Raw genomic sequence first — 23133 nt, forward strand, 5'->3', positions numbered from 1 at the left:
TTTATTTTTTGGGAATCTCGTTTATCTTTATTTCTCCAAGGCTTACGGATTGTCTTAGGCTAAGTTCATGCATATAAATTAGCATATAAATCGTTAAAAATTCTAATCAATGCCATGTTCTCTTCTTCCACAGTCCCCAGTCGCATGTGAAGCACTACCACATCAAGCAGAACGCCCGCGGCGAGTATTATCTGAGCGAGAAGCACTGCTGCGAGACAATTCCGGATCTGATTAACTATCATCGGCACAATTCGGGCGGATTGGCGTGCCGGCTAAAGTCATCGCCCTGCGATCGTCCAGTGCCACCGACGGCGGGCTTATCGCACGACAAATGGGAAATCCATCCCATGGAGCTGATGCTGATGGAGGAGCTGGGCTCGGGCCAGTTCGGTGTGGTGCGCCGCGGCAAATGGCGCGGCTCAATTGACACGGCCGTCAAGATGATGAAGGAGGGCACCATGTCCGAGGATGATTTCATCGAGGAGGCCAAGGTGATGACCAAGCTGCAGCATCCGAATCTCGTACAGCTGTATGGCGTCTGCTCCAAGCATCGTCCCATCTATATTGTTACCGAGTACATGAAGCATGGCTCGCTGCTAAACTACTTGCGCCGGCATGAGAATACGCTCATCGGCAATATGGGCCTCCTGCTGGACATGTGCATACAAGTGAGCAAGGGCATGGCCTATCTGGAGCGACACAATTATATACATCGCGATCTGGCGGCACGCAATTGCCTCGTCGGCTCCGAGAATGTTGTCAAAGTGGCCGACTTTGGACTCGCGCGCTATGTGCTGGACGATCAATACACCAGCTCCGGCGGCACCAAGTTTCCCATCAAATGGGCACCGCCCGAGGTGCTCAACTACACGCGCTTCTCTTCCAAAAGCGATGTGTGGGCCTATGGTGAGTAGATCCATAAATATAGAAAGCCCCTTTGCTGATTAATTGAAGTGTTCGTTGAATACTTGGAAGGGGTTTTAAAAAATTCCATTCTCCAGTGTGAAAAATCGGCTGAAAATAAATAATTGTAGAAATTTATTTTTAAGGATCTCTCTAAAAATGTTCATTGTTGACGTGTTTCATTCTTTTCGCCAAATCCACCTTCCTAGGTGGGAAATGGGAGTAAATCCACTTGCCTAGGTGGAATATGGGCAAAGTTTAATTTTCGGCGGATAATGAAAGAAGACTTAATATGAAATTAAAATGATTAATTTAATACTTTGCCCAAACAAACTTTGAACCCACATTTCCCCCATAGGTAGGTGGATTTGCCGAAAAGGGTGGAAGACCGCAATAATTCTTACAAAGATCGTTAAAAAAGATTTCTTGGGTTGCATTTGCTTTTAATAAGACCTGATTATGCAATATTTTATATTTTATTTTGACTTATTTTATATTTTTACTATATATTTTTTCTATTTTTCAGGCGTTCTCATGTGGGAGATCTTCACCTGTGGCAAAATGCCCTATGGCCGTCTAAAGAACACCGAAGTTGTGGAGCGTGTCCAGCGCGGCATTATACTAGAGAAACCAAAGTCGTGTGCCAAGGAGATATACGATGTAAGTAATGGAATATATAAGATATTTATTATAAAGCAAAACAATCGGGAGTGTCTGACTAGCGTGTACCCTAGACTCCTTTTATACTTAATGCAGCGGCTATGCTTATTCTTGTCTTGGTCTCGCACTGTGGGAAATGCATTCTTAAATTTATTTTCTTATTCATAGCCTCGAAATATTTGTGATCTGTATAATATACGCGATATAAAGGATATCTAGCTCTTATAAGCATCGAGAACTGATTTCTCACAAAAGATACTTATCGATGTTAGGGAAATGGGAGATGTTATCGATAAGAAGAAAAATCGAAATACTTTGCCAGCACTTAAAATACTTTTTATTTACTTGCTTAGATAATTAGAAAGTTAATCATCCCTTTTTAAGTTTTCTTTAAGCTGCAACTTTATCTAATAAATATAATTATTTATATAACGTTTCCCCTCCTGTTTTGCAGGTCATGAAAAAGTGCTGGTCGCATGGGCCCGAGGAGCGTCCCTCGTTCCGTGTGCTCAAAGAGCAGCTGGCGCTTGTGGCCCAAACGCTGACCGACTAAGCGGATCGGATCGGATGGGATGGCAATGGATCGACTGGTCTGGGATCACGCACTGATTAGCAAACCAACATAAATATATAAAACTAAATATTAACTATATAAAGAGCTAAAGTTAATGATATTTGATATGATATAATATTATTATATGAAGGCATAAACTTAAGTAACAAAGCAAAGCAAATGATGTTTGGATCGTACATAGTTTTTCAAATATGTATGAACGGAAAAGTTGTAGTTGCCGCTAAAGATTATTCACAATTATATTTATAATACACTTTATATATATATGAGCTACAAATGATATCATTATGTTTATATATAAATCGAATTAGATGTGTGTATATGTATGTGCATGGTTATAGAGCGCAATTAACTGGCATATAAAAGAGAAAGAAAAGGAAAAACATTAACTATATATATGGATTATAGTTAACTGTAGCTAATAGTCAAATTTTTGATACATTTCATAACAAATATACGATATACATACAAAATATATATATGTATGCAGACAAACAATATACGATACTACGCAAATATATATATGTATATATATATATTTATATATATATAACTGTGCTTTTTATTAAGTAAGTTTATATAGTTAAAAATAACAGCAACACATTTAATAATGAAAACTGAATCTAAGAAAACTGATTAAGCGTAAAATTAATATTTAAGCAAAAGTCTCGTAAAAAAAGGAAGAAAGAAAACACAAAAAAAAGCGGCAAATTTGTTAGTTTAGAATTTTACGTGCTTAGTTTAAGTTTTGTGATTTATTGTTTAAACATTATGCAGCGTTTTGTATGCAGCGCAGTTTCTTTTTCTTAATTTTAACTAAACTCAACAGTTTATAATTATGATTATTATTATTATTTTGCCTGTGCATGCAAATTTTAAATGGATTCTTAATTTCTTTTAAAAGTACCACACAATATGCATACGCTCTCAATATATACATATAAACATACATACATACATATATTTTATCTATTTTTATGAAAAGTTTTACTTAATTAATTTTTAAAGAACGCTCGCCTAAGCCACAAACAAACGAAAACAGAAAATACAAAATAAATTGTATAATGAAAATAATATTTTAATTTTTATTTTATTTATTATTATTATTATTATTTTGTTGTTGTTTACTTTGACTGCAGCACATGCCCATAGAACTCAAGCAGAAATAAACAAATGGGCCAGACTGTACGCACTTGAATTCGGTTTCAGCGCCAAAATGCATTTGCGAGCCAAACGACCCGATTCCGTAAGAGTAAACCAGAGAACCAAACCGAATGCAACAATGAAAACAAGACTTGAAAATAAATATATATATATTTATTAAAATCGAAACACAGCAATTGAACACCAAAGAAATCAAACGCAAACACAACCACAAATCAAATAAGAAAAATCAGCTATGTAGAAAAAAAAGTTAAATATATATAAAGAAAAACAAATTGAGTACATTTTATACATAGAAATTTTGATACAGTTTTGATAGAAGCGCCGCTTAGTCTGCGACTTGCGTTTATATGTCTAGCTTGTAAGTTTCTTAACTACCGACTTTATATGTATATGAATATATATACATATATATAGATATATAGCGTTAACATGCATGCTAGCTATATATGCCTACACATACAGTTATATATGTATATGTTTTACGTCCACAAGATTTCTTGTTAATTTGCTGGATTTTTATCTTTAAAAATTTATATAGATCTTAACTATGTCCTCTGGTCTATACGAACACATACGCGATAAAATACAATATCCCCATAGAACAAACCCATATTAATACGCCGCTTAGTTGATTTATTGCGCCTATGCATATAGAACTATAGATATATATATATATATATATATATATATGTAACGACTTACGTAAAACCACATTTATTGCTATGAAAACCGAACGCCCAATACAACAACAACAACAACAACAAAAGATCATCAACGTGATATTGCTACTTAATAAAAGATATAAATAAATGGTCCTAAATAAGCGCATAAATATTTTACTGGAGGTGCCTGAAATTGGCCTTAATCATAAGCGAAGTTTTATTGCTTTAAATATTAAACTAACCTTTTTTATATTTATTTATAATACTATTTAAATTTATTTACATTTAACTTAATTTTTCATCTAGAATTTATTTAGATATAAACATCATACCTTTTACCTCATAAGTTTTAAAATTTTGTCTATATCCAATCGAATTTCATATCGAATCATCGAATTATTCGAAATATCATTGATCCAATCTCTTGTGGAGCTGTCATATATATAAAATAAATTTGGGATTATATTTGTTTCGATAATTTCCCCCATGAAGTATGCATACCTAGTTTTCTCTAGCTTACTTAACAGAACTATGTTAAACTCGAACTCGAAAAGTTATGTTAAATCAGGCAATGGTAAAAGAATTTTAAAATATTTTTTAAGAATTAGTAAAGTTTGCATACTTTTTATGTAATGCAATATGCTAAATTTTCTCTTGCATATTTAACAAAACTATGTTAAACTCGAACTGGAAAAGTTAAATGAGATCAATGCCTAGAAAATGAGATAAGAATTTATAAATATTTATTTGATGAAGAGTTTGAAATATATATGGATATTAGCTTAAGCTTAGAACGTCATAAATATTTTATTTCGGCATATTTAGTCAATGCTCATTGCATTGAAAAATTCTATATCTTAGACTGTGAAAACTGATCTTATATGGCTTTGGGTTGGCAAAAAGTTTTTCACGCTCCATTTGGCGCATGTGTGGGTGAAGGTCTGTCTGTCTGTCTGTCTGTGTGCGACCGCAGCAGTGGGAATCATTATAATGATTATATAACAACAAGAGGCGGCATTGTCAAATCGCCATAAACGGCCGGTTCGATGAGTAAAACCTAAACGAATTATAGCTATTCAATGAGCCATTAAGTTATCCACAATTACGCTGGAAATGTGGGCGAATATTGACTCAGAACACACCGCGTTCAATCTCGATTGAAAGCCAGAGCGGCTGGAAATTCGCCGCGAAGGTCAAAACCATTGCAAAACCGTTAAGAAGTATACAAAGTTCATTAACAGTCGTTGCCTCCGCTTGACGCTGTTAACGCCAACGCAGAGCTGGCAAGGCGACTGTTAAGTGTTTATGATGTAGCTGCTGTAGCAGCTGCGGTTTCTTGTTGTTATCTGTTAGCAACTAGAATCCAACAGACAAACATTTTTTCATTAAATATGTAATATATATGCGAACAGCCAATATATGACCAATTGGCTTAAATGTTCCCCTTATTAGTGTATTTATTGTTGTTGTTAGAGCTGATGTTCTTGCTGCTGTTACGTCGCTTTTTTTTTTGCTATCATTCGCTATAATTCAAAATCAACAGCAAGAGTTGGGAATTGTTCCGTTACATCTAACTGTTATTACAGCTGCTGTTAGTAAATATTCAAATGTTAAGGCAACAGACTGCAACATTAACATGAAATATTACTGTTATTGGCTGCTAATGAAGCTTCTGTTATTGCTGCTGTTACTGCTGCTGCTGCTGTTTCAGCTTTTCTTGGACTGTTAAATGTGGCTGCTGTGTTATGCTATTACAGCTGCTGTTAGCGTAACATTCAAACGAAAAGTCAACAGACGGCAACTTTGGCGCTCAGTTTGTGTTTAGCAGCGCTCGAGTACGTTACGAAGTCGAAATAAATAAAACCGAAAACCAAATCATAGATTTGAACTGAAGCAAAAAAAACAAAAACAAAACAGTAGCAACAAATTGTTGAATCGTATTTTATTTTGGCAATTTTCTAGCAATTTACCGAGCGCGACAGCTGTCACTTTAACTCAATTAACGATCACCGAACAACGAAAACAAATTCCCTCTCTAACCCCCCCCTGTCCCCCCCTCCCACGCAATTGTAACGCTCGCGTTGTGTTGTTGTGCTTTTAGCCAACGTCTACGCAGATGTTTTGAAAGTCCTGCCGCACAGGCTGTAAATCGAGCAAGGACTGTTTGCCTTTGGAACGGCTAGCCCGGTGCTAACTGAAAGTTTTTTATTGTGCAAATCAAAGTTGGAAAAGTTGAAAGCTGAAAAGGGCGACAACAGAGGCACAGACCCAAGCGCTTGTGGTAAGTAAACAAGGGGCAACAAAAAAAAGGGCAACAGCTATTCAGCTAACCCAACTGTGACTGCGACTGTGACTGCGACAGTGACTGTGACTGTGACTGTCACAGTGACTGCGACTGTTGGCATTGCGTGCCGCGGCGCTTATCCTGACCTAAAAGTTCATTGACTGATTGGAAGTTGGGGCAGGAGTTGCACGGGTCGATTGTCTGTCTGTATTGGCATTTTGTGGCAGCTCCACGAATCGGAGCACCCCCACACCCGCCCCCGGCTCCGTCACAGGAACAGCTGTTCGCGCCGCACAAAACAACGTTGTTTTGTCAATTGTTTTCCATTGATGTCACATACGCGCCGGTGCCACAAGTGGCAACGGGGAAACCTTTCCACAAGTGCCGTGTTTTTCAGGCCCATATGACATCAGCTCCATCAAGCGCAAACCGGTCGACTTTGCGTCTATTTCGAACTCTTTTTTTTGTTGAGAGCCACTGATTGTGAGCTCAACAGCAACAACAACAACAGCTACCAAAATTAAATTACCAAAGTAAAAGAGAAGTAGAAAAAGCTAGAGGCAAAACCAACACCAACAAAAAAACACAAAAATCGAGTGGGATCGCCCAGCAGATACCCTGTACTCAGCTGTGCACATTTCTACCTTTGCTCAACAGTATGAAATATGTAACTTTTTCGTTTATTTACCACTAATTTAAATTTTTATAATAATTTGATGTATTGAATAATTAGGAATACACTCGTTTTTGTCTAGTGTAAATAAATAAATAAATAAAATTTGATGAGCCCAAAGATGACAGTCATATGTTTGCATATTCCAATTATTAAGGCTTTTGCTTTGATTTTTAGTAAATGGGCTAAGTTACACAAAAAATATTCAATAATGTGTGGAAGCTGAATGGGAATTTGCCTTTAAAATTTGCCGCCTTTAGCTAATTAAATCTTTGAAATATGCTTAATAAACCTGAATAGGCAATTGATTTCTATCGATTGCGGAGAACATTGAAGAAGTTATCGATAAAATTAAATGTATTTGATAAACTAGAGCCTTTTTCGTGTATTTTGTTCTTAAAGTTGCTCCGGATATGCTTAAATCAAGATCGATAATTATCGATTTTTGGTAAAAAAAAGAGAGAGTTATAGCGTAGAGACGAACATGGATCGAATATAGATCGACTTGGCAGGTAATGCTGATCAAGATAAATCAGACTTCCCATCATGTTCCAGTTACATGCACAATCGTAATATACCCCATTTCGCTCACCTTCAATAGTTATAGGGTATGCAAAAAAAGAGAAAAAAAAACACAGATTATGAATTTTGAGCTTTGTAAATGCATAAAATAAATATTTATTAGCTGATATAACAGGCAAAAGCCATGCAAATATTAGTCAGAGCTGCGACTGCGAGCCGTTCCCAGGCCCATTCAGCGCGTACTTTATCCATAAATTGTCCAGAACGGAAATGGTCTATAACACTTACAATTGCCATATGTATAGCTAACCGATCAGTTTTGTGGATCTTGGCAGGAATTCAAGTAGTCGAGTGACTCAGGAGCCGCTTTCCAGCTTTCACTTGGCAAACGTTTTGCCTAAACTTGAAGAGACGAAAAACACGTTTAGAAAATCTAATTAGATTTTGAGAACAAAACTAGTTCACAGACACACACACACAGACACTGCTGACGTCAGTTTGTTTTTGTGTTTTATCACTTTGTGCTTTTTGCCTGCTTTTGGCCCAAACACTTTTGGCAGTCAACTTTATTTGGGTTGTTGTTGTAACTCACAGCAGAGGGTATTTCAATTCTGTCACGAATTGTGTAACGCAGCGGGCAAGCCAGGAGAAAAGGCCATATACCATGTATTCCAATTGGATATAGTCTAAGCCAACCTATGTGAACTGAGCTGCTCGCGAAGCTAACTCAGCGAAACTTGTTTCTTTTTGTTGCTGGCAGCGGATATATCGAGATCGATCAGATAGGAGCACTATATCTAATGGCAGGCATGGAAAGTATAGGCAGACACTTAAGATCTTTTGTGAACCACTTCATTGTTTTTAAAGATATCTTAACAAAACTTCGGGCTTACAAGCTATACTTTGTTTCTTAGATATGAGTAAACTTTTTCTTATCGCTTTACTATATCGTAAAGCTTCTCTAGGAGGAATCTGTCTAGTTTTTGCAACTTTTTTGGTTTCCAAGAGATGTTATCCAATCCTTCAATTGACGAGCTGCATTAACATATCCGCTGAGTCCTCTCCACATCGAAGTCCTATATCGTATAGCTGCAATAGGAACAATTTGTATGTATAAGAACATGTCCAAGTAGTCAAATATGAAGAGCAGAAGGGTATTTGATCTTCGTCATGCCGCAGCTATATAAATACCTGTTATTTCTTGTTGATACATCTATTTGCCGGTGTTGTCTTTTTGGTTTGGCTCGCGGCTTGTTTTGCTGTTAATTAAACATGTTGATTGTTGCGATTGCCCCTTTTGTTGTTGTTTTTGTTTTACTAACTGGGCAGAGCGAGAGAGAGAAAGAGAGAGGGAGCTACAGAGAAACAGAGAGAGAAAATAACTTCTTAATAATAATAATTTCGATAGAGCTACAAAACGTTTCAGTTTGGCAGTTACGTGTGTGGGCGCCGTCTGGAGACCCATTTAGAGTGTCTACAGCCCGGACAGCTTTTTGGACAACTCAATGTGGGCTAAAGGAAATGGCCAAGACACAGACACAGTCGTCAGCCGTATTTCGTTCGTCTAGCCGTATTTGGGCGTAAAAGTTGCCTCTAAATGCTGGAAAATGAGCTCATTTTATTTTTATTTCATTTTTGGCCATTCACTGGCAAAATTTGTGAGCGTAAAATGTGACTTTAATTATTAACAAAATACAACAAAAGTTATTATTTATTATAACAATCAGCTGCCAGAGGCTAAATCCGTCGCCTGAGAGTCAAATTTCATCAAACTGAAAATCTCAGTAAAATTTACAACAATTTAATTGCTTGTCAGCTTTTAGCTTAAATTAATTGTCAGAAGTTTCGCTTACTCAATTAACCATATAAAAGCATTTCGCCTAATTGAGTTTCTTATGTTAAGAACAGTTTTGTTTTTCCGCTAGAAACATTCGGTTTTCTTGATCAACTGTCGATCACTTGGAAAGCAAATAAAAAGAATCTCTGATTTGACTTTTGCGATCCCAAATCGACCAAAAACAATGTTACATCACGTTTTTTCTAAAAATCGGGGTCGGTTCGAAAATCAAAACTTTTTTGATGGTATTTTTTGAATATCTCTGGTAAATATTGTCAGATTTTGAAATGTTATGCCTTTTTAAATTCGTAGGGATCCCTACTATCAATTGGCATTCAAACATTTCAAAAATCAATGGGTTAAAAAAAATGGTTGACCAAAAACCGAATCGTTTGTAAAGTCAACCTTGTTTGATGTTTTTTTGTCATATTTCTTCCAAATAATGTCCGATTTCGGAATTTTATACCATTTTGGACTCGTAAGGATCAGTAATATCGATTGGCATCAAAAAAATGAAAATCTAAATTTTCACCAAAATTGGCAAAATGGCAAGGGGTTACATCACGATTTTTCTAAAAATCGGGGTCGGTTCGAAAATCAAAACTTTTTTTATGGTATTTTTTGAATATCTCTGGTAAATATTGTCAGATTTTGAAATGTTATGCCTTTTTGAATTCGTAGGGATCCCTACTATCAATTGGCATTCAAACATTTCAATAATCAATGGGTTACAAAAAATGGTTGACCAAAAACCGAATCGTTTGTAAAGTCAACCTTTTTTGATGTTTTTTTGTCATATTTCTTCCAAATAATGTCCGATTTTGGAATTTTATACCATTTTGGACTCGTAAGGATCAGTAATATCGATTGGCATCAAAAAAATGAAAATCTAAATTTTCACCCAAATTGGCAAAATGGCAAGGGGTTACATCACGTTTTTTCTAAAAATCGGGGTCGGTTCGAAAATCAAAACTTTTTTTATGGTATTTTTTGAATATCTCGGGTAAATATTGTCAGATTTTGAAATGTTATGCCTTTTTGAATTCGTAGGGATCCCTACTATCAATTGGCATTCAAACATTTCAATAATCAATGGGTTAAAAAAAATGGTTGACCAAAAACCGAATCGTTTGTAAAGTCAACCTTTTTTGATGTTTTTTTGTCATAATTCTTCCAAATAATGTCCGATTTCGGAATTTTATACCATTTTGGACTCGTAAGGATCAGTAATATCGATTGGCATCAAAAAAATGAAAATCTAAATTTTCACCAAAATTGGCAAAATCTCTGGTAAATATTGTCAGATTTTGAAATGTTATGCCTTTTTGAATTCGTAGGGATCCCTACTATCAATTGGCATTCAAACATTTCAAAAATCAATGGGTTAAAAAAAATGGTTGACCAAAAACCGAATCGTTTGTAAAGTCAACCTTTTTTGATGTTTTTTTGTCATAATTCTTCCAAATAATGCCCGATTTCGGAATTTTATACCATTTTGGACTCGTAAGGATCAGTAATATCGATTGGCATCAAAAAAATGAAAATCTAAATTTTCACCAAAATTGGCAAAATGGCAAGGGGTTACATCACGATTTTTCTAAAAATCGGGGTCGGTTCGAAAATCAAAACTTTTTTTATGGTATTTTTTGAATATCTCTGGTAAATATTGTCAGATTTTGAAATGTTATGCCTTTTTGAATTCGTAGGGATCCCTACTATCAATTGGCATTCAAACATTTCAATAATCAATGGGTTAAAAAAAATGGTTGACCAAAAACCGAATCGTTTGTAAAGTCAACCTTTTTTGATGTTTTTTTGTCATAATTCTTCCAAATAATGTCCGATTTCGGAATTTTATACCATTTTGGACTCGTAAGGATCAGTAATATCAATTGGCATCAAAAAAATGAAAATCTAAATATTCACCAAAATTGGCAAAATGGCAAGGGGTTACATCACGATTTTTCTAAAAATCGGGGTCGGTTCGAAAATCAAAACTTTTTTGATAGTATTTTTTGAATATCTCGGGTAAATATTGTCAGATTTTGAAATGTTATGCCTTTTTGAATTCGTAGGGATCCCTACTATCAATTGGCATTCAAACATTTCAATAATCAATGGGTTAAAAAAAATGGTTGACCAAAAACCGAATCGTTTGTAAAGTCAACCTTTTTTGATGTTTTTTTGTCATATTTCTTCCAAATAATGTCCGATTTTGGAATTTTATACCATTTTGGACTCGTAAGGATCAGTAATATCGATTGGCATCAAAAAAATGAAAATCTAAATTTTCACCAAAATTGGCAAAATGGCAAGGGGTTACATCACGATTTTTCTAAAAATCGGGGTCGGTTCGAAAATCAAAACTTTTTTGATGGTATTTTTTGAATATCTCTGGTAAATATTGTCAGATTTTGAAATGTTATGCCTTTTTGAATTCGTAGGGATCCCTACTATCAATTGGCATTCAAACATTTCAAAAATCAATGGGTTAAAAAAAATGGTTGACCAAAAACCGAATCGTTTGTAAAGTCAACCTTTTTTGATGTTTTTTTGTCATATTTCTTCCAAATAATGTCCGATTTCGGAATTTTATACCATTTTGGACTCGTAAGGATCAGTAATATCGATTGGCATTAAAAAAATGAAAATCTAAATTTTCACCCAAATTGGCAAAATGGCAAGGGGTTACATCACGTTTTTTCTAAAAATCGGGGTCGGTTCGAAAATCAAAACTTTTTTGATGGTATTTTTTGAATATCTCGGGTAAATATTGTCAGATTTTGAAATGTTATGCCTTTTTGAATTCGTAGGGATCCCTACTATCAATTGGCATTCAAACATTTCAAAAATCAATGGGTTAAAAAAAATGGTTGACCAAAAACCGAATCGTTTGTAAAGTCAACCTTTTTTGATGTTTTTTTGTCATATTTCTTCCAAATAATGTCCGATTTCGGAATTTTATACCATTTTGGACTCGTAAGGATCAGTAATATCGATTGGCATCAAAAAAATGAAAATCTAAATTTTCACCAAAATTGGCAAAATGGCAAGGGGTTACATCACGATTTTTCTAAAAATCGGGGTCGGTTCGAAAATCAAAACTTTTTTGATGGTATTTTTTGAATATCTCTGGTAAATATTGTCAGATTTTGAAATGTTATGCCTTTTTGAATTCGTAGGGATCCCTACTATCAATTGGCATTCAAACATTTCAAAAATCAATGGGTTAAAAAAAATGGTTGACCAAAAACCGAATCGTTTGTAAAGTCAACCTTTTTTGATGTTTTTTTGTCATATTTCTTCCAAATAATGTCCGATTTTGGAATTTTATACCATTTTGGACTCGTAAGGATCAGTAATATCGATTGGCATCAAAAAAATGAAAATCTAAATTTTCACCAAAATTGGCAAAATGGCAAGGGGTTACATCACGTTTTTTCTAAAAATCGGGGTCGGTTCGAAAATCAAAACTTTTTTTATGGTATTTTTTGAATATCTCTGGTAAATATTGTCAGATTTTGAAATGTTATGCCTTTTTGAATTCGTAGGGATCCCTACTATCAATTGGCATTCAAACATTTCAATAATCAATGGGTTAAAAAAAATGGTTGACCAAAAACCGAATCGTTTGTAAAGTCAACCTTTTTTGATGTTTTTTTGTCATATTTCTTCCAAATAATGTCCGATTTTGGAATTTTATACCATTTTGGACTCGTAAGGATCAGTAATATCGATTGGCATCAAAAAAATGAAAATCTAAATTTTCACCAAAATTGGCAAAATGGCAAGGGGTTACATCACGATTTTTCTAAAAATCGGGGTCGGTTCGAAAATCAAAACTTTTTTGATGGTATTTTTTGAATATCTCTGGTAAATATTGTCAGATTTTGAAATGTTATGCCTTTTTGAATTCGTAGGGATCCCTACTATCAATTGGCATTCAAACATTTCAAAAATCAATGGGTTAAAAAAAATGGTTGACCAAAAACCGAATCGTTTGTAAAGTCAACCTTTTTTGATGTTTTTTTGTCATATTTCTTCCAAATAATGTCCGATTTCGGAATTTTATACCATTTTGGACTCGTAAGGATCAGTAATATCGATTGGCATCAAAAAAATGAAAATCTAAATTTTCACCAAAATTGGCAAAATGGCAAGGGGTTACATCACGTTTTTTCTAAAAATCGGGGTCGGTTCGAAAATCAAAACTTTTTTGATGGTATTTTTTGAATATCTCGGGTAAATATTGTCAGATTTTGAAATGTTATGCCTTTTTGAATTCGTAGGGATCCCTACTATCAATTGGCATTCAAACATTTCAAAAATCAATGGGTTAAAAAAAATGGTTGACCAAAAACCGAATCGTTTGTAAAGTCAACCTTTTTTGATGTTTTTTTGTCATATTTCTTCCAAATAATGTCCGATTTCGGAATTTTATACCATTTTGGACTCGTAAGGATCAGTAATATCGATTGGCATCAAAAAAATGAAAATCTAAATTTTCACCAAAATTGGCAAAATGGCCAGGGGTTACATCACGTTTTTTCTAAAAATCGGGGTCGGTTCGAAAATCAAAACTTTTTTGATGGTATTTTTTGAATATCTCTGGTAAATATTGTCAGATTTTGAAATGTTATGCCTTTTTGAATTCGTAGGGATCCCTACTATCAATTGGCATTCAAACATTTCAAAAATCAATGGGTTAAAAAAAATGGTTGACCAAAAACCGAATCGTTTGTAAAGTCAACCTTTTTTGATGTTTTTTTGTCATATTTCTTCCAAATAATGTCCGATTTTGGAATTTTATACCATTTTGGACTCGTAAGGATCAGTAATATCGATTGGCATCAAAAAAATGAAAATCTAAATTTTCACCAAAATTGGCAAAATGGCAAGGGGTTACATCACGTTTTTTCTAAAAATCGGGGTCGGTTCGAAAATCAAAACTTTTTTGATGGTATTTTTTGAATATCTCTGGTAAATATTGTCAGATTTTGAAATGTTATGCCTTTTTGAATTCGTAGGGATCCCTACTATCAATTGGCATTCAAACATTTCAAAAATCAATGGGTTAAAAAAAATGGTTGACCAAAAACCGAATCGTTTGTAAAGTCAACCTTTTTTGATGTTTTTTTGTCATATTTCTTCCAAATAATGTCCGATTTCGGAATTTTATACCATTTTGGACTCGTAAGGATCAGTAATATCGATTGGCATCAAAAAAATGAAAATCTAAATTTTCACCCAAATTGGCAAAATGGCAAGGGGTTACATCACGTTTTTTCTAAAAATCGGGGTCGGTTCGAAAATCAAAACTTTTTTTATGGTATTTTTTGAATATCTCTGGTAAATATTGTCAGATTTTGAAATGTTATGCCTTTTTGAATTCGTAGGGATCCCTACTATCAATTGGCATTCAAACATTTCAAAAATCAATGGGTTAAAAAAAATGGTTGACCAAAAACCGAATCGTTTGTAAAGTCAACCTTTTTTGATGTTTTTTTGTCATATTTCTTCCAAATAATGTCCGATTTCGGAATTTTATACCATTTTGGACTCGTAAGGATCAGTAATATCGATTGGCATCAAAAAAATGAAAATCTAAATTTTCACCAAAATTGGCAAAATGGCAAGGGGTTACATCACGATTTTTCTAAAAATCGGGGTCGGTTCGAAAATCAAAACTTTTTTGATGGTATTTTTTGAATATCTCTGGTAAATATTGTCAGATTTTGAAATGTTATGCCTTTTTAAATTCGTAGGGATCCCTACTATCAATTGGCATTCAAACATTTCAATAATCAATGGGTTAAAAAAAATGGTTGACCAAAAACCGAATCGTTTGTAAAGTCAACCTTTTTTGATGTTTTTTTGTCATATTTCTTCCAAATAATGTCCGATTTCGGAATTTTATACCATTTTGGACTCGTAAGGATCAGTAATATCGATTGGCATCAAAAAAATGAAAATCTAAATTTTCACCCAAATTGGCAAAATGGCAAGGGGTTACATCACGTTTTTTCTAAAAATCGGGGTCGGTTCGAAAATCAAAACTTTTTTGATGGTATTTTTTGAATATCTCTGGTAAATATTGTCAGATTTTAAAATGTTATGCCTTTTTGAATTCGTAGGGATCCCTACTATCAATTGGCATTCAAACATTTCAATAATCAATGGGTTAAAAAAAATGGTTGACCAAAAACCGAATCGTTTGTAAAGTCAACCTTTTTTGATGTTTTTTTGTCATAATTCTTCCAAATAATGTCCGATTTCGGAATTTTATACCATTTTGGACTCGTAAGGATCAGTAATATCGATTGGCATCAAAAAAATGAAAATCTAAATTTTCACCAAAATTGGCAAAATGGCAAGGGGTTACATCACGATTTTTCTAAAAATCGGGGTCGGTTCGAAAATCAAAACTTTTTTGATGGTATTTTTTGAATATCTCTGGTAAATATTGTCAGATTTTGAAATGTTATGCCTTTTTGAATTCGTAGGGATCCCTACTATCAATTGGCATTCAAACATTTCAATAATCAATGGGTTAAAAAAAATGGTTGACCAAAAACCGAATCGTTTGTAAAGTCAACCTTTTTTGATGTTTTTTTGTCATATTTCTTCCAAATAATGTCCGATTTTGGAATTTTATACCATTTTGGACTCGTAAGGATCAGTAATATCGATTGGCATCAAAAAAATGAAAATCTAAATTTTCACCAAAATTGGCAAAATGGCAAGGGGTTACATCACGATTTTTCTAAAAATCGGGGTCGGTTCGAAAATCAAAACTTTTTTGATGGTATTTTTTGAATATCTCGGGTAAATATTGTCAGATTTTGAAATGTTATGCCTTTTTGAATTCGTAGGGATCCCTACTATCAATTGGCATTCAAACATTTCAAAAATCAATGGGTTAAAAAAAATGGTTGACCAAAAACCGAATCGTTTGTAAAGTCAACCTTTTTTGATGTTTTTTTGTCATATTTCTTCCAAATAATGTCCGATTTCGGAATTTTATACCATTTTGGACTCGTAAGGATCAGTAATATCGATTGGCATCAAAAAAATGAAAATCTAAATTTTCACCAAAATTGGCAAAATGGCAAGGGGTTACATCACGTTTTTTCTAAAAATCGGGGTCGGTTCGAAAATCAAAACTTTTTTGATGGTATTTTTTGAATATCTCTGGTAAATATTGTCAGATTTTGAAATGTTATGCCTTTTTGAATTCGTAGGGATCCCTACTATCAATTGGCATTCAAACATTTCAAAAATCAATGGGTTAAAAAAAATGGTTGACCAAAAACCGAATCGTTTGTAAAGTCAACCTTTTTTGATGTTTTTTTGTCATATTTCTTCCAAATAATGTCCGATTTCGGAATTTTATACCATTTTGGACTCGTAAGGATCAGTAATATCGATTGGCATCAAAAAAATGAAAATCTAAATTTTCACCAAAATTGGCAAAATGGCAAGGGGTTACATCACGATTTTTCTAAAAATCGGGGTCGGTTCGAAAATCAAAACTTTTTTGATGGTATTTTTTGAATATCTCTGGTAAATATTGTCAGATTTTGAAATGTTATGCCTTTTTGAATTCGTAGGGATCCCTACTATCAATTGGCATTCAAACATTTCAATAATCAATGGGTTAAAAAAAATGGTTGACCAAAAACCGAATCGTTTGTAAAGTCAACCTTTTTTGATGTTTTTTTGTCATATTTCTTCCAAATAATGTCCGATTTTGGAATTTTATACCATTTTGGACTCGTAAGGATCAGTAATATCGATTGGCATCAAAAAAATGAAAATCTAAATTTTCACCAAAATTGGCAAAATGGCAAGGGGTTACATCACGTTTTTTCTAAAAATCGGGGTCGGTTCGAAAATCAAAACTTTTTTGATGGTATTTTTTGAATATCTCTGGTAAATATTGTCAGATTTTGAAATGTTATGCCTTTTTGAATTCGTAGGGATCCCTACTATCAATTGGCATTCAAACATTTCAAAAATCAATGGGTTAAAAAAAATGGTTGACCAAAAACCGAATCGTTTGTAAAGTCAACCTTTTTTGATGTTTTTTTGTCATATTTCTTCCAAATAATGTCCGATTTCGGAATTTTATACCATTTTGGACTCGTAAGGATCAGTAATATCGATTGGCATCAAAAAAATGAAAATCTAAATTTTCACCAAAATTGGCAAAATGGCAAGGGGTTACATCACGATTTTTCTAAAAATCGGGGTCGGTTCGAAAATCAAAACTTTTTTGATGGTATTTTTTGAATATCTCGGGTAAATATTGTCAGATTTTGAAATGTTATGCCTTTTTGAATTCGTAGGGATCCCTACTATCAATTGGCATTCAAACATTTCAATAATCAATGGGTTAAAAAAAATGGTTGACCAAAAACCGAATCGTTTGTAAAGTCAACCTTTTTTGATGTTTTTTTGTCATATTTCTTCCAAATAATGTCCGATTTCGGAATTTTATACCATTTTGGACTCGTAAGGATCAGTAATATCGATTGGCATCAAAAAAATGAAAATCTAAATTTTCACCAAAATTGGCAAAATGGCAAGGGGTTACATCACGTTTTTTCTAAAAATCGGGGTCGGTTCGAAAATCAAAACTTTTTTGATGGTATTTTTTGAATATCTCGGGTAAATATTGTCAGATTTTGAAATGTTATGCCTTTTTGAATTCGTAGGGATCCCTACTATCAATTGGCATTCAAACATTTCAATAATCAATGGGTTAAAAAAAATGGTTGACCAAAAACCGAATCGTTTGTAAAGTCAACCTTTTTTGATGTTTTTTTGTCATATTTCTTCCAAATAATGTCCGATTTTGGAATTTTATACCATTTTGGACTCGTAAGGATCAGTAATATCGATTGGCATCAAAAAAATGAAAATCTAAATTTTCACCAAAATTGGCAAAATGGCAAGGGGTTACATCACGTTTTTTCTAAAAATCGGGGTCGGTTCGAAAATCAAAACTTTTTTGATGGTATTTTTTGAATATCTCTGGTAAATATTGTCAGATTTTGAAATGTTATGCCTTTTTGAATTCGTAGGGATCCCTACTATCAATTGGCATTCAAACATTTCAATAATCAATGGGTTAAAAAAAATGGTTGACCAAAAACCGAATCGTTTGTAAAGTCAACCTTTTTTGATGTTTTTTTGTCATAATTCTTCCAAATAATGTCCGATTTCGGAATTTTATACCATTTTGGACTCGTAAGGATCAGTAATATCGATTGGCATCAAAAAAATGAAAATCTAAATTTTCACCAAAATTGGCAAAATGGCAAGGGGTTACATCACGATTTTTCTAAAAATCGGGGTCGGTTCGAAAATCAAAACTTTTTTGATGGTATTTTTTGAATATCTCGGGTAAATATTGTCAGATTTTGAAATGTTATGCCTTTTTGAATTCGTAGGGATCCCTACTATCAATTGGCATTCAAACATTTCAAAAATCAATGGGTTAAAAAAAATGGTTGACCAAAAACCGAATCGTTTGTAAAGTCAACCTTTTTTGATGTTTTTTTGTCATATTTCTTCCAAATAATGTCCGATTTCGGAATTTTATACCATTTTGGACTCGTAAGGATCAGTAATATCGATTGGCATCAAAAAAATGAAAATCTAAATTTTCACCCAAATTGGCAAAATGGCAAGGGGTTACATCACGTTTTTTCTAAAAATCGGGGTCGGTTCGAAAATCAAAACTTTTTTGATGGTATTTTTTGAATATCTCTGGTAAATATTGTCAGATTTTGAAATGTTATGCCTTTTTGAATTCGTAGGGATCCCTACTATCAATTGGCATTCAAACATTTCAAAAATCAATGGGTTAAAAAAAATGGTTGACCAAAAACCGAATCGTTTGTAAAGTCAACCTTTTTTGATGTTTTTTTGTCATATTTCTTCCAAATAATGTCCGATTTCGGAATTTTATACCATTTTGGACTCGTAAGGATCAGTAATATCGATTGGCATCAAAAAAATGAAAATCTAAATTTTCACCAAAATTGGCAAAATGGCAAGGGGTTACATCACGATTTTTCTAAAAATCGGGGTCGGTTCGAAAATCAAAACTTTTTTGATGGTATTTTTTGAATATCTCTGGTAAATATTGTCAGATTTTGAAATGTTATGCCTTTTTGAATTCGTAGGGATCCCTACTATCAATTGGCATTCAAACATTTCAAAAATCAATGGGTTAAAAAAAATGGTTGACCAAAAACCGAATCGTTTGTAAAGTCAACCTTTTTTGATGTTTTTTTGTCATATTTCTTCCAAATAATGTCCGATTTTGGAATTTTATACCATTTTGGCCTCGTAAGGATCAGTAATATCGATTGGCAAATCAAAACTTTTTTGATGGTATTTTTTGAATATCGCTGGTAAATATTGTCAGATTTTGAAATGTTATGCCTTTTTGAATTCGTAGGGATCCCTACTATCAATTGGCATTCAAACATTTCAAAAATCAATGGGTTAAAAAAAATGGTTGACCAAAAACCGAATCGTTTGTAAAGTCAACCTTTTTTGATTTTTTTTGTCATATTTCTTCCAAATAATGTCCGATTTCGGAATTTTATACCATTTTGGACTCGTAAGGATCAGTAATATCGATTGGCATAAAAAAATGAAAATCTAAATTTTCACCCAAACATCACGTTTTTTCTAAAAATCGGGGTCGGTTCGAAAATCAAAACTTTTTTGATGGTATTTTTTTAATATCTCTGGTAAATATTGTCAGATTTTGCAATGTTATGCATTTTTGAATTCGTAGGGATCCCTACTACCAATTGGCATTCAAACACTTCAAAAATCAATGGGTGAAAAATAATGGTTGACCAAAAACCGAATCGTTTGTAAAGTCAACCTTTTTTGATGTTTTTTTGTCATATTTCTTCCAAATAATGTCCGATTTTGGAATTTTATAGCATTTTGGACTCGTAAGAATCAGTTATATCGATTGGCATCAAAAAAATTAAAATCTAAATTTTCACCCAAATTGGCAATATGGGTCGGTTCGAATATCAAAACTTTTTTGATGGTATTTTTTTAATAACTCGGGTAAATATTGTCAGAATTTGAAATGTTATAACTTTTTGAATTCGTAGGGATCCCTACTATCAATTGGCATTCAAACATTTCGAAAATCAATGCGTTAATAAAAATGGTTAACCAAAAACCGATTCGTTTGTAAAGTCAACTTTTTTGATGCTTTTTGGCATATTTCTTCCAAATAATGTCCGATTTTGGAATTTTATACCATTTTGGACTCGTAAGGATCAGTAATATCGATTGGCATCAAAAAAACGAAAATCTAAATTTTCACCAAAATTGGCAAAATGGCAAGGGGTTACATCACGATTTTTCTAAAAATCGGGGTCGGTTCGAAAATCAAAACTTTTTTGATGGTATTTTTTGAATATCTCGGGTAAATATTGTCAGATTTTGAAATGTTATGCCTTTTTGAATTCGTAGGGATCCCTACTATCAATTGGCGTTCAAACATTTCAAAAATCAATGGGTTAAAAACAATGGTTGACCAAAAACCGAATCGTTTGTAAAGTCAACCTTTTTTGATGTTTTTTTGTCATATTTCTTCCAAATAATGTCCGATTTTGGAATTTTATACCATTTTGGACTCGTAATGTTTCGAATATCAAACCTTTTTTGAATTCAAAAAGGCATAACATTTCAAAATCTGACAATGCCTTTTTGAATTCGTAGGGATCCCTACTATCAATTGGCATTCAAACATTTCAAAAATCAATGGGTTAAAAAAAATGGTTGACCAAAAACCGAATCGTTTGTAAAGTCAACCTTTTTTGATGTTTTTTTGTCATATTTCTTCCAAATAATGTCCGATTTCGGAATTTTATACCATTTTGGACTCGTAAGGATCAGTAATATCGATTGGCATCAAAAAAATGAAAATCTAAATTTTCACCCAAATTGGCAAAATGGCAAAAGGTTACATCACGTTTTTTCTAAAAATCGGGGTCGGTTCGAAAATCAAAACTTTTTTGATGGTATTTTTTGAATATCTCGGGTAAATATTGTCAGATTTTGAAATGTTATGCCTTTTTAAATTCGTAGGGATCCCTACTATCAATTGGCATTCAAACATTTCAAAAATCAATGGGTTAAAAAAAATTGTTGACCAAAAACCGAATCGTTTGTAAAGTCAACCTTTTTTGATGTTTTTTTGTCATATTTCTTCCAAATAATGTCCGATTTCGGAATTTTATACCATTTTGGACTCGTAAGGGTCAGTAATATCAATTGGCATCAAAAAAATGAAAATCTAAATTTTCACCAAAATTGGCAAAATGGCAAGGGGTTACATCACGTTTTTTTAAAAAATCGTGGTCGGTTCGAAAATCAAAACTTTTTTGATGGTATTTTTTGAATATCTCTGGTAAATATTGTCAGATTTTAAAATGTTATGCCTTTTTAAATTCGTAGGGATCCCTACTATCAATTGGCATTCAAACATTTCAATAATCAATGGGTTAAAAAAAATGGTTGACCAAAAACCGAATCGTTTGTAAAGTCAACCTTTTTTGATGTTTTTTTGTCATATTTCTTCCAAATAATGTCCGATTTCGGAATTTTATACCATTTTGGACTCGTAAGGATCAGTAATATCGATTGGCATCAAAAAAATGAAAATCTAAATTTTCACCAAAATTGGCAAAATGGCAAGGGGTTACATCACGATTTTTCTAAAAATCGGGGTCGGTTCGAAAATCAAAACTTTTTTCATGGTATTTTTTGAATATCTCGGGTAAATATTGTCAGATTTTAAAATGTTATGCCTTTTTGAATTCGTAGGGATCCCTACTATCAATTGGCATTCAAACATTTCAAAAATCAATGGTTTAAAAAAAATGGTTGACCAAAAACCGAATCGTTTGTAAAGTCAACCTTTTTTGATGTTTTTTTGTCATATTTCTTCCAAATAATGTCCGATTTCGGAATTTTATACCATTTTGGACTCGTAAGGATCAGTAATATCGATTGGCATCAAAAAAATGAAAATCTAAATTTTCACCCAAATTGGCAAAAGGTTACATCACGTTTTTTCTAAAAATCGGGGTCGGTTCGAAAATCAAAACTTTTTTGATGGTATTTTTTGAATATCTCTGGTAAATATTGTCAGATTTTGAAATGTTATGCCTTTTTGAATTCGTAGGGATCCCTACTATCAATTGGCATTCAAACATTTCAATAATCAATGGGTTAAAAAAAATGGTTGACCAAAAACCGAATCGTTTGTAAAGTCAACCTTTTTTGATGTTTTTTTGTCATAATTCTTCCAAATAATGTCCGATTTCGGAATTTTATACCATTTTGGACTCGTAAGGATCAGTAATATCAATTGGCATCAAAAAAATGAAAATCTAAATTTTCACCAAAATTGGCAAAATGGCAAGGGGTTACATCACGATTTTTCTAAAAATCGGGGTCGGTTCGAAAATCAATACTTTTTTGATGGTATTTTTTGAGTATCTCTGGTAAATATTGTCAGATTTTGAAATGTTTGAAATGTTATGCCTTTTTAAATTCGTAGGGATCCCTACTATCAATTGGCATTCAAACATTTCAATAATCAATGGGTTAAAAAAAATGGTTGACCAAAAACCGAATCGTTTGTAAAGTCAACCTTTTTAGATGTTTTTTTATCATATTTCTTCCAAATAATGTCCGATTTCGGAATTTTATACCATTTTGGACTCGTAAGGATCAGTTATATCGATTGGCATCAAAAAAATGAAAATCTAAATTTTCACCCAAATTGGCAAAATGGCA

General features: G+C 33.3%; 1 protein-coding gene across 3 annotated transcripts in view; it reads left to right on the plus strand.

Annotated features, from left to right (window-relative positions):
• The window catches only part of Btk29A (tyrosine-protein kinase Btk29A), a 58679-nt gene extending 55468 nt beyond the window's left edge, over positions 1 to 3211 (plus strand). For all 3 annotated transcript variants that reach the window (XM_064681230.1, XM_064681237.1, XM_064681245.1), the window contains 3 exons: positions 134 to 906; positions 1430 to 1563; positions 2018 to 3211. In XM_064681230.1, the coding sequence (XP_064537300.1) occupies positions 134 to 906; positions 1430 to 1563; positions 2018 to 2116 (1006 nt within the window). In that variant the 3' untranslated portion in view covers positions 2117 to 3211. The remainder of the gene's footprint in view (positions 1 to 133; positions 907 to 1429; positions 1564 to 2017) is intronic.
• Positions 3212 to 23133: the final 19922 nt, after the last annotated feature.

Source organism: Drosophila montana, unplaced genomic scaffold (genome assembly GCF_035044405.1).
Source record: "Drosophila montana isolate Dmon_TW-CO22-7 unplaced genomic scaffold, ASM3504440v1 contig_1407_1, whole genome shotgun sequence".
Taxonomy (NCBI): Eukaryota; Metazoa; Arthropoda; class Insecta; order Diptera; family Drosophilidae; genus Drosophila; species Drosophila montana.